We start from the raw sequence: 26108 nt of genomic DNA, 5'->3' as shown, positions 1-26108 counted from the left end.
GTGCAAGAGGGTTTCTTTTTCTCCACATCTTTGCCAACACTTGTTTCTTGTGTTGTTGATTTTAGCCATTCTGACAGGTACGAGGTAATATCTCATCGTGGTTTTGATTTGCATTTTCCCGATGATGAGTGATGTTGAGCATCTTTTCATGTGTCTGTTGGTCGTCTGGATGTCTTCTTTGGGGAAATATTTGCTCATGTGTTTTCCTCATTTTTTAATTGGATTATTTGGGGTTTTGGGGGAGGTGTTGTAGAAGTTCTTTATATATTTGGGGTACTAATCCTTTATCAGATATGCCATTCGCAAATATCCTCTCCCATTCACTAGGTTGTCTTTTAGTTTTTGTTGATTGTATCCTTTGCCGTGCAGAAGCTTTTCATTTTGACACAGTCCCAATAGTTTATTTTTGCTTTTGTTTCCATTATCTCAGGAGATGTATCAAGAAGAATGTTGATACAGCTGATGTCAGATGCCTGTGCTGTCTTCTAGGATTTTTATGGTTTCAAGTCTCACATTTAGGTCCTTAATCCATTTTGAGTTTATTTTTGTATCTAGTGTAAGAAAGTGTAGTTCAGTTTCATACTTTTGCATGTAGTTGTCCAGTTTTCCCAGCACCATTTGTTAAAGAGACTCTTCTTTTTCTCATTGCATATTGCATCCTTTGTTGTAGATTAATTGACCATATAATTGTGTGTTTATTTCTGGGATCTCTATTCTGTTCCATTGATCTTTATGTCTGTTTTGGTGCCAGTACCATACGATTTTGATAACTACAGCTTTGTAGCAGATCTTGAAATCTGGGGTTATTATGCCTTCAGTTTTGTTCTTCTTTTTCAAGAGTGTTTTGGCTATTTGAGGCCTTTTGTGGTTCCATACAAATTTTAGGATTATTTGTTTTAGTTCTGTGAAAAATGTTTTTGGTGTTTTGATAGGCACTGCATTAAATCTGTAGATTGCTTTGAGTAGTATGGACATTTTAACAATATTAATTCTTCCAATCTATAAGCATGGAGTCATCTTTCCCTTTGTTTTTACTTCAATTTCTTTCATCAGTGTTTTATAGTTTTCAGAGTATAGGTCTTTCACTTCCTTGGTTGAGTTTATTCCTAAGTATTCTATTATTTTTGGTGCAATTGTAAATAGGATTGTGGTTTTAATTTCCCGTTCTGCTACTTCATTATTAGTGTATAGAAATGCAACAGATTTTCTATATTGATTTTGTATCCTGTGACCTTACTGAATTCATTTATCAGTTCTAGTAGTTTTTTTGTAGTGGCTTTAGGGTTTTCTTTTTTTATTAAAAAAAATTTTTTTTTCAACGTTTTTTATTTATTTTTGGGACAGAGAGAGACAGAGCATGAACGGGGGAGGGACAGAGAGAGAGGGAGACACAGAATCGGAAACAGGCTCCAAGCTCTGAGCCATCAGCCCAGAGCCTGACGCGGGGCTCGAACCCACGGACCGCAAGATCGTGACCTGGCTGAAGTCAGACGCTTAAGCGACTGCGCCACCCAGGCGCCCCTAGGGTTTTCTATATATAGTATCATGTTATCTGCAAATAGTAAAGGTTTTACTTCTTCCTTACCAATTTGGATGTCTTTTATTTCTTTTAGTTATGTGATTGCTGTGCCTAGGACTTCCAGTACTGTGTTGAGTAAAAGTGGTGAGAGTGGACATCCTTGTCTTTTTCCTGACCTTAGGAGAAAAATTCTGTTTTTCTCCACTGAGTATCATATTAGCTGTGGGTTTTTCATATATGGCCTTTTTATGTTGAGGTAGATTCCCTCTACCTTCTTTGATGAGGATTTTGAGTATGAATGGATCTTGTACTTTGTCAGATGCTTTTTCTGCATCTATAGTTTTTATCCTTCCTCCTATTGATGTGATGTATCACATTGATTGATTTGTGAATATTGAACCACCCCTGCAACACAGGAAGAAGTCCCACTTGATCGTGGTGGATGATTTTTTTAATGCATTATTGGATTTAGTTTGCTAACATTTTGTTGGGAATTCTTGCATCTATATTCACCAGAGATATGGGCCTACAGTTCCCTTTTGTTGTAGTGTCTTTATCTGATTTTGGTATCAGGGCCTCATAGAATTAATCTTGAAGCTTTCCTTCCTCTTCCTATTTTTGGAATAGTTTGAGAAGGGTAGGTATTAAGTCTTCTTTAAATGTTTGATAGAATTCACCTGTGAAGCCTTCTGCTTCTGGACTTTTGTGTGTTGGGAGTTTTTTGATTGATACAATTTCATTGCTGGTAATCAGCTTGTTAAAATGTTCTATTTATTTTTGATTTCGTTTTAGGAGGTTATGTGTTTATAAGAACTTATCCATTTCTTTTATCTTGTTCAATTTGTTGGCATGCACATTTTCATAATCTTCTCTTATAACTAAGATTGTATTCTTTTTTTTTTTTAAAGTTAATGTCAGTTAAATCTCTATTCCCTATGTACTGCCATTACACCAGGCTACCTTTCTGCTAAAGGATATGTAGCTGATGTGTTGGGTCAGTTTTAGGTTTCTTACCAGTTAGATATCCTCTTGATGGATTTAGTTCACGGCTTCAGACTGTCAGGATCTTGTTGCAGTGGTTCAACATATGTGCTGTCCCTTCAGACTTAGGTTGTCTGCAGATTCAGTGAGTGTGGCTTTCATACCTTAAAGTTTGTCAGTGAAAAAAAAAAGCTAATAGTTATGCCACAACCAAGGCCAAAGACAGAGTTGTTTGAAACATGCCACTAGGCTGATAGTGATCCACTGTATCAACACCTCTAGATGGCGGTCATTTAACGAGTCACAAACCCACCCAGTTCTGACATCCAACTCCATCTTGTGATAGGCCTTGTCAAATCCTTTTTTGAAATCAAACAGTTGACATATATTGCATTTCCTCAGTCATCACTGTTTGATTTTGTTGTTTTCAAGGAAGGAAATAAGACTCGTCTTGGTGAATCAGCCCATGCCAATTTCTGGGGTTCACCACTTCCACTGGGCTCCTACTGTATTTACAAAGAGAATTTTATGGGTCACAGAGATTTAAGGAAGCAGTGCACATGAATATGAATTCACTATGACAGCGGAAGCAAAGAAATCTGGGTGGCAGAAGCAGAGAAAAGGGGGTCTGGCTGACTTGAAAGGAAAAGAATTCACCAGTGTTCATGATTAAGGGTCATGGGTATTATATTTTCATTTTAATATTTAATCTATCAACCTGGTTGGCTAGTACACCTCATGACTTGATGTTATGACATTATTTTAGGCACTTTTAAGGACATAATATTCCTCTTAATGCAAGCATTGGTACAATTTGATAGTATTCTTTCCATCGTGGGTCACATATGAAGCCTGGATGAAGCTTGGAAAAAGTAGGCAAAGTCTATGGGCTCCAGAGCCCCGGGGTGTAATTTCCACTAACCAGTGAATTGCCCACCCAGGTGAGTTACATGGTTGGGATTAGAGCTTCAACTACCTGGGGCAGCAAGTCATGGTGGAGAAAATACCTGCTTATACCTCAGCTCTGCTTCTCATGGCAAATTTTTAAACATGTGATAAGAGCAGAGCGTGTCATTACTGGAAGCATCCATAGAGAGCCTAGGGGAGAGAGTTTATCAAACTGAAGTGTGTATTCGAATCATGTAGGAAGCTTGTTAAAAATGTAGGCTCCCAGCATACCACCCTCCCCGAGGTGGGCCCTGGAAAATTGAACACTTCTGATCCTCTGTAGTGCCTTCCTCAGGGGTAAAATTAGGGGTTAGACTCACAGTATTCTTGAGCAGGAATCTGCATTTTGACCCTCTTCCCAGCTGGTAGGAGGCTGCCAGTCCCTGCACCACACTTGGAGAAACACTGCAGGTCAGTTATCACTTTACCCTGAGGAGGGCAGTGAGTAAGCTGCCCAAGGTGGCACTCTAAGCTCTGAGCTTCTGTCCCCTTCTGGCAAGAATGGGAATGATGATGCCCCCCCCCCACCCCACTCTTTGCCATCCAAGATTGTGATGAGGACCAAAGGTACAAGCTTGAAAACTTTCAGGTGCTCTTTGGTACAAGGGGAGTGGTTCCTAGGAGCCAAGGTCCTAGGCGCCAAGGACTGTGGCTGACGAGATACGGCACCATCGTCTCCTGCCAGTCCCACCATTCCAGAAACCTATCAAGATGGGGCCAGGTGAGGTGACCTCAATCTTATCTGTACACATGTCAGCCCCCAGTCCCTGGACCTTTTCCCTACAACTGTTGTCAATAGGATGATGGTGATGTTCCAGATGCTCCTTTACACGTCATATTGGAGTGTCCCGAGCCTCTACAGTTCACTTGTTTGCTCCTCTGCACCCCTTTCTGAACATTCTGGCTGGGGCAATAAAATGGATTTCTTGGTGAGAAACTAGCTGGCAGATTTGGGGCAATCACACCATCCTGTGCCTTCGTTTTTGGGGCGTTTGCAATTGCCTTTGCATCTGCTGAGAATGTTCCTTCCCCATGTGCTCACGTGTATCCACACAGCCCCTTCCTCACCTCCTTCAGGCCTTGGTTCACATGGCAACTATGCATTGAGGTCTGCTCTGGTTCCTAGTCCCCCATTCCTGCCTTATTTTTATCCATAGCATTCACCAGCATCCGACCAATCGTGTATTTTACTTTCTTTATTAGCTTATTGTCTCTCTTCCCACTCCTCTCTGTCAACCCCCACGAGATCAGAGCTTCAGCAGAGTTTCTCAGCACTGGCTATATGCCAGGCACAGCTGTAGGCACTGGGGATCCAGAAACAAATTGGGTGTGGACCCCACCAACAGCAGTCTAGCAAAGACATGCCCCAGCAGAGAGGGGTCTGGCCTGTGCTTACATGATGCAGGGTGGGCCAAGGAAAGCTGGTACTTGTGCAGAGGTGTGGCTGAGGTCCAGCTCAGTTTGGGCACAGGTAGATGTGTTTCTGTTCCCAGTGACTCCTGTCCCTCTGCACTGCTCTGAAACACATTGTACATCACAAGGTCCCTGAACTCGAAGCAGCCTGGGAGTCCCAGGGACATGGGGCAAATCAGATCTTTATGCCAGCCTCACCTGTCTCCTCTGTAAAAAGCAGAAAAACGTATCCCCAATGTAATTGGGGTTATTTTAATAGGAATGTCTTTAGGGGCCTGCAAAGCCCTTCCTCCTTCAGAGTGGGGCCAGATGAAAGGAAGGTTCCTTTGGAGGCTCCTCTGTAACAGATCTGATAAAGCGCTCTTGCCTCAGCTGTGTGCCCCCAGAGACGGCTCCCATTTTTATTGCTCGTGGCCCAGAAGCACAGTGGAGGCTTGATGACTAACAAAGCTGTCTGCTTGGGGCTCAGTCCCCAGTCCTCACCTGACAAAAGCACCTTTCACAGCTCACATTCCCCCTGAGCTTTCTTTGTGTTCCCCCAGACTGCCCTGAAACGCCCAGGATGGGACGGTCGCACTCAGCAGAGCTGGGGTCTGTGGAGAAGTGAAAAGGAGCAAGTCAGAGGTCCTTCTTTTCCCCATGCTGGGGTCCTTGAGGGTGGCATAATCTCCCTCTGACCTCCCTGGCATAGCGGTCGGTTTCAGAGGCAGAGACCACGTGACTTGGCCTTGCAGTCTGTAATGTCCTTGTGCCTTGTGTTTTACAGAAATTTAAAGAATATGTGAATGGCAGTAACCTCATCACTAAACTACAGGCCAAGCATGACTTACTCAAGCAGACCCTGGGTGAAGGTGAGTTGGTTGGAAGAAGGAGGCCTGTGAGGAGGGATACTTGTTTTGTCGTGGTCCCCTGGGTCGTTTCAGCTTGAGACATGGGCACTTGGTTGAATGAGGCCTGGTAGCACAGCCACCTGGCAGGACTGGGCAGGCCAGTACAGATGCTAAGAGGGGTCTAGTGTGGCTGCAGAAAACATGGGGCAATTATGTTCGTTTAGGTTCTGGGGGAGAGTCCAAGGCAAAGTGATGAGAGGGGTCCCCAGCAGGTAGGGGGTGGGGATCCAGGAGCACAGAGTTCTGCATTGCTGTTTTTTAACAGGTACTGTTTGCCAGGAATACTCGTAGAGTGTCTGGCCAGGCATCTAGGTCCAGAAAAGAAAAATCCATATGTGTATTTTGGTCCTTGAGGGATGTGGGGAGTAGGCTTAAAACTGCGCAAAGGCCTCCAATGACAGTTGGAATAAAATCCAAAGTGCTCTCACAGTACATGAGGCCAAAAGGTCATTTGAACATTACCTTTTTCACTGACCATATTTATCATTGTCTACTCCCTTACTGTGCACCAGCCACTCTACGCTCCTTTCTGCCCTTTAAAACTCATCAAGCTCATTCCTGCCCCAGGGCCTTTGCATCTGCTGTTCTCTCTGCCTGGAATGCCCTTAACCCAGATCTCAGTATGGGTGGCTCCTTATCCTTCAGCTGTGTCAGCAGAGGTGTCACTTCCTCAGTGAGACTCTCCTTGTCACCCAACCTCAAGAAATCACCACCTCTGTCCCAACTCTCTCTGTTTGATTTTCTTCATCTCATTCATCACCATGTGAAAGCACCCTATTTATTATTTGTTCATTTGCTTATTATCTTTGGGTACATCCCCACCCCAACTGTCTCATATCTTCTTTACGAGTAGGGACTTCCTTGTTTATTTTGTCTACCACTTTATCTCCGGTGCCTAGAATAGTACCTGGCTCACAGTAGCCATTCAGTTAGTCATTGGATGAATGTTGAATGGGAAGGTCACCAGGACACGAGCCTGGCCCCCCAAGGTCAGGGATGGCTTGCAGCAAATCGTGGTGGCCCTGGAAAGTGGTGTGACTGTCAGCTATGAGGGGGATGAGCTGAGCTGGGTGTTTCTGAAGTTGTGAGGCCCTGCTTGAGCCCCACATCCAGATATACTCTTGTATTCTGTTGGAGAGGTCTGTTGGCTGAAGGGTGTGCTCTAAGTAAAGGAAAAAGAGCATGGGGTCCAGAAAACGGGATTTCCAAAGTGATGATACCAGTAGATCCCAAGACGACAGCTTGAAGCAGGCCTAGAGATCACCCAGGAATTTTCCAGGGAAGTAGGAGTGTGATAGGTGAGAGTCATAGTGGGGCATAGCACCCCACTCTTCTCCATACAGATGCACATTCTAGGGGCTGTGCCCTGCCCACCCAAGCCTTCCCTGACACTGTCCACTCGGCACCGATCAGGGGGACAGCTGGAATCTGCAGATGCTTGGTATTTGTGAGCCCCGTGCTTTAGAGGAAACAGTGGGAAATTAAACCATTTCCCAGCCCCAAGGTGCTTCTAACCTAGCGAGGAAGACAATTCATGAATTCATAAAAAAATTAAAGCGATAACATTAAGTCACACAGAAATACTAGGTGAATTGCCAGGTGAACAGTACAGACTCTTAAGAGTATGAGCCAGGAGTGGAAGGGATCACCGTGGGCCCAGAAGAGCCGGAAAGGCTTCAAGAAAAATGAGTAATTGGGGCTTGGAGTAGTAACCAGGGGGTTAAAACTAATATCAGTAGAATTTTTTCAATCAACTTTATTGACCCATAACTTATGTACAATAAAATCCACCCGTTTTGTGTAGAAATCACTTGTGACAAACATATGTACCCAGATCAGAATATAGAACATTTCTGTCACCACAAAAGCCCCTTTGAACCCCTTTGAGGTAAATCCTTTCTCCACCACCCCAAGCAACCACTGATCGGATTTCTGTCAGCATAGATTAGTTTCGTGTCTTCTAGCTGGGCAACTTCTGGGGGTGATAAAAATGCTCCTGATTTGGTGTATACTCAGGTGTATACATTTGTCAGACCTCACTGATTGGGGGTAAGGGTGGGAGCAGTGAGTTGCATTGGGCTTTTTCTTCATTTCCCCTGACACTCCTCTACATTCTGCCCATCCTGACATTTCCATATTGGGCCAGAAGAGTGGGGCGCATAGGAGTAGGAGAGCCAGAAAGTCCTAGGGAAGAGCCAAGCTGGTGTGCCAGGGACAGCTCCCATGACTAGCATTAAAAAGGAGGATTGGTTTTATAGCCAGTGGCCCCTGGGGGTTGGAGGCTGTTTCTCAGAGCCATGTACCAAAAGGCAAGTCCCTATGAGTTGGTTGGCTCCTTGTATGTTCAAAATCAGGAGCCCTGGTTTTAGAAAAGTAGATATTCTTTTAGAAAATAAGATCCCAGATGAGAAGGCTTCTCTCCAGCTCACCCATGTGTGCTATCAGATGCAACCGTTTATTACTGCCCTTGCCTGAATGAATAGCCTTGATGAAATAATAATAAAAATTAGTTTGGGTTGGCATAACCCCTGACCCATTTGGTCTCCCAAGTTTACTTAGCCTTCAGCTATACCTTGCTCCAAGATGTGATTTACCAGTCCTCCTTCTGAGTTTTAGGCTGAATAGCAATGAAAAACTGCAGGAAAATTTGGCTTCCGAAGTGTAAGGGCAGCTAAGAAAGAAAGAGCCATCCAAAAGAATCTCAGTCCTATTCTCTAGTAAGCCAGCAATGGAAAAGCTTTGTGCTTCTTTTGAAAACTGGGATGGGCCTTGTTAGACTGGTCAATTTGGGTGAGGATTTTTTTAATAGACTTTGTTTTAGAATAGTTTTAGATTTACAGAAAAGTTGCAAAGATAGTACAGCTAGTTCCCATAGATGCCACATCCAGTATTTCCTGTTAATTGACATTAACAACTCATCATAAGTGAGTATGGAGTATTTGTTACAAGTAATAAACGCTGGTCCATTGTTATTTCTAAAGTTAACAAATTGTTTAATTACTTGAAAGAACCGCAGCTGAGACCAAATCTTGAGTCACTTTTGTATCCCCACTGCCTGATGAATGTACATGTGGATTCTTAGGGCACCGGGTGAAAGGGGAGAACGTGCACTGACTTAGATTGGTCACGTTCTTGCCTGTTGGGCAAAGCGGACATGGAAGAAATTAAGCAGGCCAAAGCAAGCTCAAGATCTTGGCTCCTTTATTTTTCTGAGTGTCAACAGACGATTCACCTCTTCTTCGCGTGCTGATTCTTCCATTCAGTAGAAAGCTTCCCTAAGAGTGGGCCGGGGTAGGATTACACCTGCATCAGTGACCTTTTTATGCCCTTTGAAGGCTATTTTGTATTGGGAGGGGCAGTCTGGAAATTTTGGAAGCAGGTGAGAAATATGGGGCCAAGTGGAATATTTTGATTAAGAAGATACAAAGCTTGTTTCTTGTTGTTGTTGTTGTTGTTGTTGTTTTTTAATTAAACGTGTCATGTAATCCATTTCTCTTAAGTCGTCTTTTGACAGCATGGCTCAAAGAAGCCACAAGTTAGAGGAAACACATGGTCTTTAGGTCACACTCAGAAGCAAAGTTTTTAACATGATTGATCCCAGACACATAAGTCAGAAAGCTTCTAGGTGCCCTGCAAAGTGGCATTCCGTGTTGTAAACATCACAGCCACATCTTGGGAACAAGAACGCACCCTATATGCCCTTGGCTATTGCTATGCCATTGTTTTTGGCCATAGGATTCTTAGTTTATCATCCTGTCTTAGTCTTAGATCCCTGACCTTTTTACTGCTCTGGGTAGTCTATAAGCTCCAGGGTTTATACCCAAGATATGGGTGGTGTTTCAATTTACTATAGCCTCTCAAGAATGAATAGTGCATTGTCTATAAAAGGGATGGGACATAACCTTTTCAGACCAAGATTTAATAGCACGTTATAGAGCCAGTGTTTGCCAGGACCAGACAGTCTGACCTTCTGAAAATGACTGGGCCACTAACTATAAAATATATTTTTAAAAATCCCAATGGGTCTCAGAAGGTAAAGGGCAGAACAGTTTTGATTTCTGATATTTTCTAGGAGTTGCGAAAACAGATTCCGAAAGATGTTGGTAATGGGGTTCTTGAGAGCTAGAATAGGAGTCTAAAGCTGACAGGGAATATATTTGATTCCTTGCTAGAGGAAAGTCTGCCTTGAGTATGTTTCTGACATTGCACTGCAGGACTTCAACACTTAGATTCCTACCTCCACACTTCTCCCCTTTCTGCCCTTATCTGTCCATTTATCTGTCCATCCATTGTCCAAAGCATAGATGCTATGCTCAGCCTGGAGGGGGAGAACAGTGAACACAAGACAGACAAGGTTCCTGCTGTCATGGGGAACAGAGACCTCGAACAGTAAACAAACTACTAAATAAAGAATTACAACCATTTTAAGTGCCATGAATGGGAAATTGGGGCTGAGATAGAGAACAATTGTTCATATGGGGGAGGGGGCGGGAGAGGAGACCTGCTTTAGGTTGGGTGAGCACTGAAGCCTCAGGGCGGAGGTCATGTTCAAGCTGAGACTGAAGGGTGAGAACACATCAGCCCTGTGAACAACTGAGGAAAGAGTGTCAGGGCAGAGGGAACAGCATGTGTGAAGGTGGGAAGGAACATGGTGAGTCAGGACTAAAAGAAGGGGAGGGTGGCTAGACCTTAATGAGCACATAGAGGAGTGTGCATTTTTGGAACTAAGAGAGGGTGGAACAGGAAACACCTCGTAGGTCCCCTTTAGAGTCAGAGTTGCACAGCTTACTGCAGCCATAGGGAAATTGTGTGTTTTATAGTTAATGCAGGCCATCGGCCGACCCCTTTCGTGGGTTGCTTTAGCTGCAACTCGGGGTCTTGGGTCTGTATGAAACCTGTAGCTCAGATTGGCATCTGGTGGGAGTTTGTCTGAGACTACAGACACATAATAAGATTATGCATAAGAGATATGTCAATTTTGTCTAACGTTCCGCCTTTCTTGCTTTGGTCTTTGGCTCCAGTTCAACCAAATGTAGTAACCCTTGTAACTGCTTGTGGCATTGGTTAGGAATTAAAGAATTGTGTGTTGATTCCCTGCCGTGTTTTATTTTCAGACTTCTGTTACTCTCTTCTTCCCCTCATTTTTGCCCCTATCCTCATTCGGTATTGTTTTCTGTAGAGAAAATAAATGCTCGGTTCTTTCTTTTAAAAAGTACTTTCTATGCATCTGGCTCTTGATTTCAGCTCAGAACATGATCTCACAAGTTGTGGGATCGAGCCCCGCATTGGGCTCTGTGCTGACAGCGTGGAACCTGCTTGGGATTCTCTCTCCCTCTCTCTCTGCCCCTCCCTCACTCACACTGTCTTTCTCTCTCTCTCTCAAAATAAATACACTTAAAAAATTATTTAAAAAAAAGTCCTTTCATGTGAATGCTGGATGGGATTCTAGAGTCTAGAGCTGTCCAGTATGGCGGCTGCCAGCCATATAGCTATCAAACACTTGAAACATGGCTAGTATGGATTAAGATGTATAAAATCAAAACAAGATTTCAAAGAGTTAATACAAAAACTATATGAAATACTTTATGAATTTTTATATTAATATACATTGAAGTGATATTTTTGATGTATAAAGTTAAACACAATATGTTATTAAAATTAATTTCATTTCATTATTTAAAAAATTTTTTTTAACGTTTTTATTTATTTTTGAGACAGAGAGAGACAGAGCATTAGCAGGGGAGGGGCAGAGAGAGAGGGAGACACAGAATCCGAAGCAGGCTCCAGGCTCTGAGCTGTCAGCACAGAGCCCGATGCGGGGCTCGAACTCACAGATTGTGAGAGCATAACCTGAGCCGAAGTTGGATGCTTAACTGACTGAGCCACCCAGGCACCCCTCATTATTATTATTATTTTTTTTTTTTGAGAGAGAGAGAAAGCATGAGCAGGGGAGGGGCAGAGGGACAGAGAGATAGAGAATCTCAAGTAGGCTCCAACTTGGGGCTCAATCTCATGAACTGTGAGATCATGACCTGAGCCTAAATCAAGAGTTGGACGTTCAACCGACTGAACCACCCAGGCACCCATCTTTACTTTTTCTAATGTGGCTGCTAAAAATCGTGGCTACATTATATTTCTATTAGACAGCATGGCCTAGAGGTTCTCAACTGCACCATTAAAGGAATGAAGTACTGAATCATGCTGTATGGATGAACCTCAAAAGCATATGCTAAATGAAGGAAGCTAACACAAAAGACTGTGGATTGAATGCTTCCATTTTTGTAAAATGTCCAGATAAGCAAATCCATAGACAGAGGATAGATGAGCAGTTGTCATAGGCTGGAGAGGGAGAGAGGGAGTGACTGTGAATTGGCCTGAGGAATCTTTTTCATGTGAGGGAAATGTTCTAAAATTGAATTGTGGTGATGGTTACACAACTTTGAATATTTACTAAATCATTGAATCATACATTTCAAATGGGTGAATTTTTTGATATGTAAATTATGCTTCAATAAAGCCATTAAAAATAAAAGGGAAGGCAGTGGCTTGGAGTCTGCAATTCCAGGGGAATAGAAGATCTGGAGGTAAGATTAGGGAGTCCTCAGTCAGCACTTAGGTCACCCAGAGAGGGTGTGTAGAAAGAGAGCTGGGTGCACCTCCTGGGGGCAGATGAGGAGGAGACAGCAAGAGAAACTGAGGAACAGCCTGGAGGGTGGGAAGGACACCTGGCAAGTGTGGAGTCATGAAAATCAAGGAGAACACTTGGTAAGAGGAAGAGAGTGATTCACTGAGTTGATGGTGCTGAGAAGTCAGATAAGAGCAGAGAAGATGCAGAAGATAAGTGGATCCGGCCACACGGAGCAAGCAGTCTCTGTGGATGGTGAGACCAGAAGCCAGCTGCAGTGGTGTGAGTGGGGGAAGCAACAGTGCCTCTATAAAGCTCCTTCAGCAAGTTTTGCTCTAAAGGAGAGAAATGGGAATGGAGTTGGAGTGAGAAAGCGAGCCCAGGGAGGTTTCAAAACTAGGTTATACTTATCCAGAACATGTTTGTATGCTGGTGGAAATGATCCAGAAGAAAGGAGATTGGTGATGTTAGAGGTGTCGAGGGGGACACTTGCAGAAGCAGAGGCCCCAAGAAGGGTGGAAGAGGTAGGACCCAGAGCACGGGCAGAAGGTCTGAGCTTTGGCAGAATTGGGATGCTTCCCCAGAGTACCAGGACGGGAGGTAGAGCGTGAATGGGCAGGCATAGGTAGGTGGGTGCATCGTATGGAGGCATGCCAAGACCCGTCTTACTGATTTTCTTCTCCAGGGAAGGAAGCGAGGTCTTCAGCTGAGAATGAAGGCAGGAGGGGTCGGGGTGGGGATGTGGCTGGGCTGAGGAATAACAAGAAGGTATCTTCTGGCTGCTGCTTTTCAGGGCCAAGCATATGACAGGTGCTCCACAAACCTTTGTTGGTATAAAGCAGTGTGTGAGTTCTCGAGCTTTGGCAGGCAGAGAAGGGATCACCCACGGTGCTTGTTAAAATGCAGATTCGTGGCTTCTTAGCTCAGAGATTCTGATTCAGGAGGCTCATGGGAAAGCAAAAAAACCTTGCATTTTTAACAACATCCCCAGAAAATTCTAAAGCATGTGGTCAGCAGGCTGCAGTTGGAAAATTGCTGGAAAGAAAAAAAAAACATACATGAACAACACGAAATGAAATTTATGTGAACATAGCCTTACAGATAGGAGGCACTGGGGATTTAATGAGACTCCATTCTTTCCAGCAGACCATTACTTAGGCATAATTAGATTTCCCATTTCACAAATAATTAAGTTCGGTTGTTTCTTCTTTTTAGAAAAAGATGAATGTTCGCTGGTCAAAAAAGAAAAAAAAACCAATTTAACATCAATGTATACTTTTCTTTCCAGGGGAGAGAGCAGAATGTGGCACAACCAGGTAAGAGCTAGGGATCTTGGTTGTTTCCACCTGCTGCCTGAGGTGGGCGGGGTGGAGGGGAGGTGCAGGAGAGGCGGGAAGGCGGGAAGGTGGGAAGGCAGATGCTGCCGAGGAGCTCAGAGAAGCTGGGCTGTTCTTAAGAGTGGTCTAGCTTTTCCCCAGTGTCTCCAGGGGGGATGGTGTGGCTGTGCAAGAGAGAAGGCTGGCTGTTTTGCTTGTCCTAACACTGTGCTGGTGAAGCCACGCCCCCTACAGGCCGGTGCGGGGGAGGCGCCTTTCCCAGCTGCTGTGGGAAAGTGGGGGTATGTTCTGTTGGCGCTTTCCATCTGGTGGGACAGTAATATATATTGCAGAGTGGCTGAAGACGGACAGCAGAAGCCAGAGGCTGTGGGGGTAGCTGTTGACCTGTTTCCCCATCTGTTCTGTGGCTGCTGAGCAAACTGTCCGGCCCGGGCGGAGGGCCCATCCTGGGGTCCCCATTTGCCAAGGCTTTGGATTTGGCTCGTATGGCACACACCTGGGCATATGCATGTGCAGAGCCACATCAGTGCACACAGACGCCCCTACTGTCCGCACCCTGGCTTCAGACCTCATGGGCACTTGGATGGACTGATGGGAGAGCCCTTTGCTGGGAAAGTAACAAATGGGCAACTTCTGCTTTCTCTTCAGCTTGCTCAACATTACCCTTGCGCTTTTCCTTGAGCAGACCAGAGCCAGTGAACACTTTCCACTCAGCAGCTGGTAGCTGAGGGGTTGACTTTCAGTGACTGGACCTTTCCTCCACTTTCAGAGTTTTGAAATCCATAAGCAGCCGTGTTGCTGTCTGAGTTGTTTCTTAGACCCCATCCCTTTCTGAGTTCGCAGCAATAGTTATCCCACTGCCCAACACAAATTGAGCCAGTGGCCCAGAATCCTGGAAAGCTGTTATACTTGGCAAGAGGAAAGATGAACCCTCAACCCCCCTCCTGCTCATCTGGATGAGAGTTGGCTGAGAAGAGGCTTGGAAAGCTCTGAGGCTTTCAGTTTGCTGGGCCCAGGGTGGGGGAGACTGAGGACTTTCCAGAAGCTCAGCTCTGCAGCTGTTCCGCTGGGCCCTGGCAGTCTGGGAATATCTGGATGATTCGTAATGCCAGGCAAGGACCTTCCTGTACAAGGGCCAGCAGATGTGCAGGGTCACTTTCTAAGAACCTTTCAGAAACAAACTCCTTACTTATTTTCGTTTTTCTGGCAAGAGGATGTTGTTGTAGTCCCCAAACAACAGAAGCCACATTTTACACCAAAGTCTGCAAATAGGAAAACAGATGGGGGATGAATTGAGCCATCCCTCACTTCCTCCTAATTCCTAGAACTCATGCAAAGGAAGATGGTTCCAGCAGATTTCATGAGAAATCTGTAATCGAACCCTTGGCCAGGGCCCAGGGTCTACCTCAGAGAAAAGTTGATGTTTTTGTTGTTGTTGTTGTTGTTGTTTAAATAAAGCCATTTGAGAGAGAGTCTTCCACACCCTCTTCAACCTAGGGCCTGGGAAATACAAGTTGGGACTACAGACCTCCCACTTAGATATAGTAAACTGCAAACCCAGCCATCTGTACTCTGGCCCTTGGCCAAGGTCAGAGGCAACTTTGTTGGTAAACTGAAAGCTTCCCCTTCCAAAAATCATTTTAAATTCATTGTACAATGCACTGCCAACTTGAAGTGGTTTTTAATTTAATCCTAAAGGCCCTGGGTAAGATGTTTCTATGCTATGGCTCTCTGTATCTTCCACAATTTCCTGCCCAACATTAGTGTCATTTTGGATGATCCTTTGAGCAGGTCCCCTCAGCCAAGTTGCTGCTGGCCTTGTATAGACAGACCAATTTTTGCACATGGGCTGCAACATGTTACATTTTTTCTCACCCTTAAGAATTTAGAATAATCCCAATTCATAACCCTGTAAAATAGGCAGACCAGGTGCAAGAGTGCACTTGAAAAGTATATGAATAAATGGCACGGTCAGATACAAGTATAAGGTTTAACTGTGATTATTTTAACTACAGACTGGCTTCCCTAACTCAGGTTGGCTTGTCCCCATGGTGTGGATTAGCCGTGAAATCACTTGAGATTTCTTGTCCAGATAGATGCAACCTGATGCGTACTCATGCACAGCTTCCAGGGGCCTGACTGCCACTGAACTACAGTGCACTACCACCATTTTGGATGTTCACACGCACATCTATTGGGTTATCTAGGGAACATTTTAATCACTACCCTTTTGGTCACAGAATAATTTTGAGGCTGATTCCTATGTTGCCAGTATATGTTAATTTTCATCTTGGTTGAAAGGCAGAAAGGGGACATTGGTCTCTGGTTTCTCTCTCTTCCTCTCCGTGGCTTTCTCTGTTCCTGTTTTCCCTGCCTCTCTCTCTTTCTTTCTTTCCGTTTTGCTCTGCAACTGAGCAGCAGAAGAGATGGAAGGCTTAGGCTGCCCCACTTTCCTTGGCTGAGCTGCCCCCCTGCTCCCCACTTTGTGCCCCACCCAGCACTTCAGTAAGTCAAAATTGATTTGATGTCATGCAAAGTTGGGATAGCTACGTTTCCTTGTCAGAGATTTCCGGTCAGTGCACAGAACACCACACAAAGAAAGAAATCCCAGTGATTTGAGCAGTCCTTTGCTTTCTGGAATAGGCAGGAGAAATGGGAAAAGTATCCTTTTCCCTCTTTATTCCATTGTTTAAACTTAAAGAAAAAACTCCTTTACACTTATTTTAAGGAAACCCTTCAGCCGGCCACCCTAGAATTTTTGGTATTGGGTATCCAACACCTACATTAAGAATCTCTACTTTTGCTGGCCATGGGAGTTTAATAGATAATTTAGAGCGACTGCTAGATGCTCTGGGATAAAATCAACTTCCCAGTTTCACGTTCACAACAGAATTTGGAGTAGGAAGAGCTGAATTAGCCCCAATCACATATTTTTTGTGTGCCCGTTGGGAAGTTTCTTAATTTCTCATGGGCTCATTTGCCTTATGTTTAAAGTGAATTTAGTAAGTCTTGCCTGCCTCACAGGGTTGTCGTGAGGGTATCACGCATGAGACAAGGAAACCATCTAAGAATGCTCACAAATAGAAACCCCAAACACTAGGGAGACGAGGTGGCACAGTTGCTATATCCTCAAGTTATTCCTAATCCCAAGATTTAAAACCTATGGCCTTGTGTCACATTGTTTACACTCTCTTTTGGCATTTGGAAGCTCCAAAGCGGATCCTTTGCCAGAAATACCACCCCCACATACCCACATCCTCAAAAATTCAGTAACTTACAAAAAAGAAATGACATGGACTTAGCTAACCAAATTGACATAGATCCAAGATGGGCTTGAAATAGTCTTGCCTGTTGTTTCTTTTCAAAATTTTGGTCTGTGCTGTTATTTTGGTTCCAATGTTTGGGTGGCATGATATTTGGATTCAGCTGTGTCTTTGCCCATGCATGTCCTGGAGCTAGCAGCATTTGCTCAGTACTCAAACACGTAGGAGAAGCTCACTAGATTCCCCTAGATGGCTGGGCTGCTGAAGAAGACAAGCACAACACAGTGAGGCCAGTGAGCAGAGGCAGCATGAACCTCTTTCACCTTGATTGGCACCCCAATCCATAAGATTTCTTACCCGTCCACAGAAATCAATCAAGACTTTGGGGACCAGGTCTTTGCTCGTCACGTGTGGACATTAGCTGTGCCAGGCTGGGTCCCCACTTGTTGCTCCCTAAATTGTGAACCAAGCCATTTGAAAATGAACTGCCTCTCTTGGTTAGGGGCCCTTCTCCTAACCTCAGAAAGCCCTTTGCCCTGGAAGGCTGGCAGCATTGAGTCAGGCCAACTTGGGTGGCGAAAGATGAGCAAATAAGCCAACACAGGTATATGCATGGTGAGCAACTCTGGAAACTGGTCCAGTGTCTGTGGCTGTTTCACTGTTGCTGGTGAACTGTGGTATGGTTTCCCCTCCCTGTAGCCAAGAGTGGAGCACAGGGAATGGAGATCCTAAAATAAAGCAAGACACTTTCAACCTGATCCATTGGGTCCTCCGCTGGCAAGGGTTAATGGGATGGATGGAGTCCTTGGCTGGAAACGAAAAAGTGCCCTAAGGCTCCATGACTGGCCCGGTTGGGAAAAATCTTGGCGTTGGAGCCATAGAGGCCTGAGTTTGGGGCCTGGCTCTGCCAGTTCCCCTCTCTGGGCCTCAGAGTCTGCCTCTATAAAATGGGGCCGTATATGCAGGGTTGAGCTGACGTTAAGGGTGATAATGGATTTGAAAGCGCTTGAATCAAAAGTGTACTTGACTAAAGAACAGGATATGATCATTATCTCGGGTCACCTGGGGACCCCAAAGAAGCTGTAGGCTCCCTCCAGGCATCAGTATCTTCATCTCTAAAATGAGAATAATAATTGCCTAGCTCTTAGATCAATGAAATAAAGATTAGTCGAGTGCATTTGAAATGCCAAGAGGCATTAGAAAGATCAGTGCCCTGGTACATTGGGAGTTGAGACTCGGTGATGAATTTAAGCCAAAATAATGAAAATTAACCCTTCCAATCATCATTGAAAGTGTCTTGCTTTCTCAGGCTACAGATTACATCTCTGTCCCCTGGTTCCTCCTCCATCTGGTCAGCTTTGCAGGATGACAGCCTCTGATTGGGGTTTCAGTGGTTTCCTGGATACATACTATTTCCCCCCTGTGATCTAGAATGCATCTATGTTATGCGAGCATTGCTCCTGCCTGACATTGTGGGTAAATTAAGATTCCCTTAAACATCCAAAGGCCTTCAGATGGAGCATTGGACACCAATGTGCCGAGGGTTCAGGGGTTTCCATTTGCATTTTGTGTTCTCCTTCAGCCATGGGTTTTAAAGAGCGTCTTTCCCAGTTGTATGTTTGCGTTGGTTGCTTTCTTGATTTCTTTTGTTCCATTTTCCCTAGGCCCCCCTGCCTTCCCCCTAAACCACAGAAAATGAGGAGACCTAGGCCTCTCTCAGTGTGTAGCCATAAACTATTTAACGGCTGTATGGAAGCGTTTATTAAGGTACTTGCTGGGGAGCCACGGAGTCCGCGAATGCGCCCAATGTAATGGCAGCCTCTCTCCACCTCCTCCCCTTGGCCAACAGCCCTACCCCAACCAACCAGAACTTTCAGTCGTGCCCTGGCCCCAGCCCTGGAGCAAGCTAGTTCCTCACTGAAGCCTGCTCTTAGCTTCAGTAAGGGCTTCTAGGCAGACTACTTTTGTCTCTGACCATTTGATCCTAAGTGCCTTCCCAGGATCCTCAGCCCCAGAGGAAGGATCGATCATGATGAAACCCATGGAGTCCAAGTGGGGTTGAAATGCCAGTGCAGTGGTCCCCGCCAGCCATGCTTTCCTGCTTCAGGAACTGCAGTCCTAGCTAGGCCTGAGGGACAGTTAGAGAAACCACCTTGCCTCACTTCACATCTATGCCTCCCAAGAGGCGATTGGTTAGAAGCAACACAAAGAAAATCCTGCAGATAAGAGTGTATTTTTATACAACTGATTATTATTATTATTGTTGTTATTGTTGTTGTTGTTGTTGTTGTTTTGGTTGAGACTATAGCAGCAAAGGAAACACATAAAATGTTTGAGAGAAAACTCTCCCACCTTGTTTTGCTTCTTGTTAGGCATTGAGCTGGGGTAGTCCCTTTAGAATTCTAGATTAACCCTGTACATCCTAAACTAAACATGAAAGTGTTGCAGCTCAGTGACTTTCTCTTTTCTTGCCTCCTGGATGCAAAGGGCAGAGGACCAAGGCATCCCAGATAGAATGAATGGCTCAAGGACACTGAAGCTGGCCACAGAATTGCAAAGGGAAGCAGGGGGCAGGGAGATGCTTGAGAAACATTAGTTAGGGGGAGCAGGGGAGAAGGTCCCTGCCAGTTATCTGAGAGCCCTCCATTATCCAGCAAAGACACTTTCTGCAGAAAAGAAGGCTGGTGTCAAGCAGGAGAAAACTAAATGCTCTTCGGCTTTGCTGACAATTTAGGAGTGATGGAAGCTATCCCTGCTCAGTGTACTCTTTCCTCCGTCCTGACAGGCTGCGCACGGGACCTGCAGGATGGGGTGAGGGGGCAGGCATGGGACCAGGTAAGCAGAGCCAGCCTGGGTCCCAGAGCTGTCTCTGCCTATGGGCTGAGCTCTGGGGAAGGGACAGTAGGGAAGGGGACAGTGGAACATTAGGGGACCATTTGGGATGGTCCAGGGGCAGGGAGCAGCAAGGGGTGCTTTAGGATACCTAAAGGTGAGGCACGGAGGATCCAAAAAGGAGGGGTGCCCCTGGGTGCATCAGGAAAGAGGTACTGTTTGGGGGGGACCCGGAGTGAGCAGTTTGCCATCCAACAGGTCATGGAAGACACAGCTGCATCGAGTCCTTCTTTCTTTATCTCCCTTCCTGTCTCCACCAAGACTTCTTCTCAGTCCACCCTTACCCTCGGAAAAGCCACTGCCCATAGCTGAGAGGGGACCAAAAGGAACATTAGCTATTCTCCCTGCCTCCAAGGAGCATATAGGGCTGCTCGGGAGATTTTCAGCACAGAAAGCTAAGGTGGTTCAGGATGCACGCTCTGAATTACTGCAAGTAAGTTCCGTGGGAGCTCAGAGCAAGAAGCACTGGGAGCCTTAGAACACAGGAGACTTCTGCAGGGGCACTGGGCAGGGGGGCAGGGGGAGGTGAGAAAAGGGTAGGAATAAAGCAGAGAGGAGCAGGACAGAAGTCCCTGAAAGGAGGACGACCATGAATGAAGGCCCAGAGACAGGCACGCCTTCCTGGATTTGCCCAGCTCTTTGGAAACCAGTGATAAGTCAGGGCACTTGGAAGGAACTGACTCCTATCCGACAGGACTTGAAAATTCGGTGTTCTGTTTAATGAAATAGTCTTTTAATAGAGAGCTCCTACATGCAGTGTGTGACTGCCAACTAATCTGACCTTCTTCCTCCTGAGAAACACATCAGAACTTCTTCAACCACATGTTTGCCCCGGAGGAAGTCACCTTGGGAAGCCACCACATTCTTATGCTAATAATATACTGTCAGGGCTGCCGTTGGTCAGTGTTCCTCAGAGCCTGTAGCATGGCCCTGGTCGGTGGTGCCCAAACTTCGTATCAGAATGGACGCCCTGGTCATTGGAAGGAAAAGCATCCTTCAGTTCAGCGCTGCCACACCCCTGGAGGTAGAAAATGGCAAGAGGCATATGCTATAGAGGGGCTGGCTGTCCGGCTCTGAAAAGCCACTTAGCCTGTGTCACACTGTTGGAATAAGTGCCCAGCCTCTTCCTCAGGGGACTCGGAAGAATAACACTCATTTGGCTGGAAAAAAAAATAGGGTATATTTGTTAAACACGATTGCATTTCCTCCTAGTCACACTGTACTTATGCTACAAACTCTCAGGGCAGCTCAACAAACTCTTCTGTGTGCCTGCTATGACTAGGCAGTGTGTAGATGCACTTACATGCAGCAGGGCTCGCCCTCAAGGGTTATTCACTTTCAGAGAATGAGAAAGCAGTTATGATATATTCAGTCCTTCAGCCTTTGTGAATGGAGTGTAGTTCTCTCGTATGATTCACGTGCCGTCTGGAAGAAGATTCTTCATGATCGGAGAACGCCCAGCTTTCAAATGCCAAACCTGTGAAAGGTTTTTCGGTAAAATAACATCCCTGGGACTCCGTGATGATGAGGATTTTAGTGGGACGAGGCAGCATCCCCAGGTTAAGAATGACAGATACGTTTATAGATTTCTAGGGTCCTCGGAACATCCTTTTCAACATCCTTGATTTTTTTGTTGTTGTTTTTCCTCTCAGCCAGAAGGAAACCCAATTTTTATTATAAATTTTGAAGCCCACTTAAATTTTATTATAAATTTTGGGAGGCAGAGCCCTCACCCCATTTCTATAAAATGAGAATATTAATTACCTACCTCATGCATGTGTGACGCAATCAAATGGACTAATATATGCCATGTTTCTAGAGTACTCCTGGCATACTGTATGCACTATGGAAATACTAGCCATTGTTGTTGTCATTAGCTTTTAGGAGATTGTTCATACAGTCCCATCTGACAGGCTGTTTGCTCCATTCTAGGATTCAGGTCGTTTTAGCCAACATATAATTCTAGTTGTTTAGATGCTGGGTACTGGACAGATGTCACCAGCTAGAAGGCATCCATCCTCCGCTGTCTCAGGTCAGCCTCTCAAGCAGCCTGGATGAGACGTGGCACCCACCCCAGAGCCTGACTGCTGCGCATATGGAAGAACGAACAGACCGTGCTCCCCTGAAAATGGGTGGCGTCAGTGGCTTTAGTGAAAGGAAAGGCTCCAGTGCTACCTACAAGATCATAACAACATTTTGACTCTTTACTGCCCTCCCTTCCGCAGGCCTTTCTCAGCTTTGGGGTTCCCTGAGGTGTTCTCGGTGCCAGTGTGAGGGTCGGGGTAGGAAGGAGAGCAAAGCCAATGGATACCCAGGAAAAGGTACCCAGGGTGTTTGGTAGGAAAGCATGGGAAGCTGTTCGAATGTGGAATCAGGTGGAGTCCTGTCGGGTTGTATCCAGAGGGTACCTAATAAACACAGTCTTGGTACAATTAGCTTTTTACTAAGAATGAGGTTTCCTGAATTGACTTCCAGAGACAGTGTTACAGTAGACGCCTGAAGGTGTGTGCCCCTCCTTTTTGTGGGCAGCTAGGCTAACCTTAAGGTGTCTTAGGTGGGCCCTTGCCCATCGGTGAGTAACAACCCCTGTGTTGAGGAGAAGCTAAACATGGGACGAGGAGAAGGGGCTGAGCACACACCTCGGTACACACATCCCTGCACTTGACAAGGACTGATAGAGGCCCCTTTGCCACCTGGTGTCCGAGGCAGGCACCTTGGGAGGCTAGCTGGGGGCAGGGTGCAGAGCTCCTACGAGGCCCTGAGGTGCATGGGCGGCCCTCCCCATCGGCAGACTGGTTGGCAGTCTCCCCAGGACCGTTGCTGGCTGCCATTGCATTTCGGCGTTCACGGACTCTGAAGGATCTGCTTACTCTAACTGATCTTACTCCTGCATAATCTTTTCTTTTTCTCCTGCTCTGCTGCCTGTTTATTTTTTGTTATCAGAGGAAGAAGAAATGCTCGAACCAGGAACCAGGTATTTACTAGAAAGGTCCGTTAGCTCCATTCAACTGAATGGAACCTGTCTTTAGTACTGACCTCTAGAGCAGGGCTCACCATGCCTATTGCCAAAGGGTCCATTTTTCTATCCTCTCCCTGACCGTAGTTAATCAAGGTGTGAATTCACAGGTGGGGTGTGGAGGAACCCCAAAGGCATTGAAATCTGTGGGTGTTTTCTGTCCCTTTACGAGAGCATGTTACATATGCCTTATTGTTTCCTCACCTGAGGAGCCTAGTGATTTAATTTGGCCTCTTTTAAAGACAGTTTAAAAATGACTTTATGTTCTTTAAGTGACCCAAAATACCAGAGAGATCAACCAATCATGGCATCCAAGAGAAAACTACCCCTTGCCCAGCTCTTTGTGGCCATGGGCCCATCTAGGAAGATGTAATCGGAAGTAGATTCACCACCTCCCCCATAGACGTGTGTATTTAGAGCTGTGTCTTATACAGCCTTTTTGACTAAGGTTGGCCATTCAATGGTCAATGGCTGACATTAGCTGTTTCCAGAACTTTTCCTCGTAACATGTTTATTGTTAAACAAAGCATCTGCCTGGATGTTTAGATTGTACCTCAGGAGTAGACCTGGCCTTCCTTTCTCAGAGCTCAAAAGGACCCTTGGGGCCATCCTTACCTCCCATAGTGTGTTCTTCTTAATTCAAGCATTAGATACTGCCATGCTAGAAGGAGGCCTTTGAATCCTGCCTTTTTGTGCTCGAGCACTGGGAGGATAAGGGTTGAGTGGGGCAAAGTGGAGTGAAGGCAGAGCTCTCTTCAAGAGCAAACTCCAACCCTATCTGTCGGGTGGGTTCCCTCCCCTTCCCCGATGTGCCTGTCAACCTCCTGAGTCCTGATTTCTTCCCAGCTGAGTAAGAAGACAGAGCATTTCTTTAAAATTATCATAGCTATGTCTTTTCTGCACATAACTGGAGATTTTCTATTTTAACTGTTTGTGGAGACTTTAGGATTAGCAGTTCCTTGCTTATTTTCCTACTAATCCGATGGTACTAATATTCTGGCTTGAGTTTATAATCTGTGTCTGCATTGTCGTTTTTCCTCTGCCGGCTGCCATGCCCAGTACAACTCACAATTTCTTTTTTTTTCTTAAGGATTCAGGACAAGCTATACCACTTGTAGTCGAGAGCTGCATCCGGTACATCAATTTATATGGTAAGCTCGGTCTTGGGGCAGTGTTCTCAGCCCTCTCCAGAACAGGTGCTGGGCTGTTGTCAGAGGAAATGAGACGCTAATTCATCTTGGAAGGCTTCCTGTTACTTCCCTGCTTCCTAGAGAGAAAATGCTTCTTGGCACAGCTGCTGTGCTGAGTGCTCTTCTGAGCCTCATATGTCTGGAGACAGAAGGTGGTGGTGAGAACACCCAGGATCTAGGAGAACAGAGGGTCAGGGAAGGCATGGGTAGGAGGATCATGTCAGTTCCTTCCCCTCTCCTGACCCGCGTCAGAGCTCTGTGCTCCGAGCACTGAACGTAGCCAACCAATGAGTTAGCAGTTTGATTGCAGTAAGCTCCATAAAGGAAATACAAGGTTTGGGATTTGCCGACCGTGGTATCTCCTGTGCCTCTTTGCACCTCCATCTATTCATTCATTCACCCCTCGAAAACTGTATTTTCAGAGTGCGGAGCAGGCACTGTTCTGACAATGGGGAGGAATACAGGCATTGAATGCCTAAGACAGGGGAGGTGCGGACCTTAGGTAGCTTATGTTACCAATTAGAAGGGCAAGGAAATAAGTAGATAAATAATACAATTTCAGGTAGTGGCAATGCCTAGAGACTAATTAAAAGGGGATATAGAATGGCTGGAGGGCAGCAGGGCTGCTTTGGCGAAGGAAGTAAGGAGAAACATGTCTGAGGGGATGATATTTGAGTACAAGAAGCCAGCCATGCAATCTCCAGTGGAGAGCGTGGCAAGTATAAAGGTCTTATGTAAGAAGGAAGACAAGTGTGACTGAATAGGAAGGAGCTAGGAGGATGGGATAAAAGACACAGGTGGTAGAAATTTGATATTGGCTAAGGAAAGACATAAACCAGCTTTTATTGAGCACGTACTATGTACAAACCAAACTTGGTTTAAAGCCTGCCTTTAAGAGGTAAACACTTTCCTAAATTATAATGCAAAGAGTTGTTTTATATAGAAAAACTGAATGTGAGGGAAAAGATCACAGTCACCCCATTACTTCCCACCTAAGATGAGAGAGGCCCCTTTAATCCCTTCAATTCCATAGATGACTGTTCAGTCCTATTACAATCCTATGTCATTACTATTATGTCAGGTATCAGGGTCTCCTCTTTGTTATAGCCTTATAGAAACACATTAAAAAAAGAGACTGTTTTTCTTTAATGATTTAATGTTCCCCAAACTCGTTGATCCCAGGCCAGCATGTACTCTCGACTCTAGCTTTTCTGAAAGGAAGAAGATGTCTCTGCCGGTGGGGGGTGGGAATGGTGAGTGAGTGATACTGATCATTCCTGTTCAAAAATCTCTGTGGCTGTTACACTGAAATGGCGGCTGTAAACTCAGGCCAAGCTACTTGATCCCAGTGTACCTGATGAACTTGGTAGGCAAAGTGCCTGTTGGCCTAAATTGGAAGTTACTCACTGGTCCTGGGTGATATAAACCTCTTGTGGCCTTTTCCCTTCAAGCCCTGATAAGAGATAACATATGAAGCAAGATGCCTCAGAGTATTTTGGCCGGCTGAAGTTTCATTGCAAAGTCCCCTTTTGGGCTTCTGCCAGGAGATCTTTACTGGGAATGACTCTTGAAAAAGAATGGTGGGAGAAAGAGACAAGCAATGGAAGGATCATCAATGTTCCCAAGTGGTCTGATGAGCCCAAGGCATCATGGCATTTTGTGTTTATTTGTTCCTTTCTTTTAGGACTCCAGCAGCAAGGGATCTTCCGAGTGCCAGGATCTCAGGTTGAAGTCAACGACATAAAAAATTCTTTTGAAAGGGGTAGGTATCCATCTCAAGCTTGCGTCCATAGGAAGCCAGGATGGGTGTTGTATGTCTTAGAGCAGCAGTGTGCCGGGGCTGGCTTGTATCAACATTTCTTTCCAAGTTTGCACTGAGTGCCTTCACCTTGGTGGCTTGAAATCAGCCAAGGCAGGAGTATTTACACCACAGAAATTGGCAAAGATCAAATCCTTCCTTTGTCTTTTTCCCTTCAAAGAGTTAACTGTTAAACCTTTACCCAGCACATGAGTGACTTTCTCTAGTGACTGTAC

General features: G+C 45.3%; 1 protein-coding gene across 1 annotated transcript in view; it reads left to right on the top strand.

The window, feature by feature from the left end:
• The window catches only part of SRGAP3 (SLIT-ROBO Rho GTPase activating protein 3), a 259104-nt gene that overhangs the window by 197472 nt on the left and 35524 nt on the right, over positions 1-26108 (top strand). Inside the window, 5 exon segments of the mRNA XM_032592349.1 lie at positions 5628-5712; positions 13665-13692; positions 18641-18743; positions 23975-24035; positions 25759-25836. Of these exon segments, the coding sequence (XP_032448240.1) occupies positions 5628-5712; positions 13665-13692; positions 18641-18743; positions 23975-24035; positions 25759-25836 (355 nt within the window).

Source organism: Lynx canadensis, chromosome A2 (genome assembly GCF_007474595.2).
Source record: "Lynx canadensis isolate LIC74 chromosome A2, mLynCan4.pri.v2, whole genome shotgun sequence".
NCBI lineage: Eukaryota > Metazoa > Chordata > Mammalia > Carnivora > Felidae > Lynx > Lynx canadensis.
The sequence above is the reverse complement of the archived record's forward strand: the minus strand, read 5'-3'. Positions and strand labels throughout refer to the sequence as shown.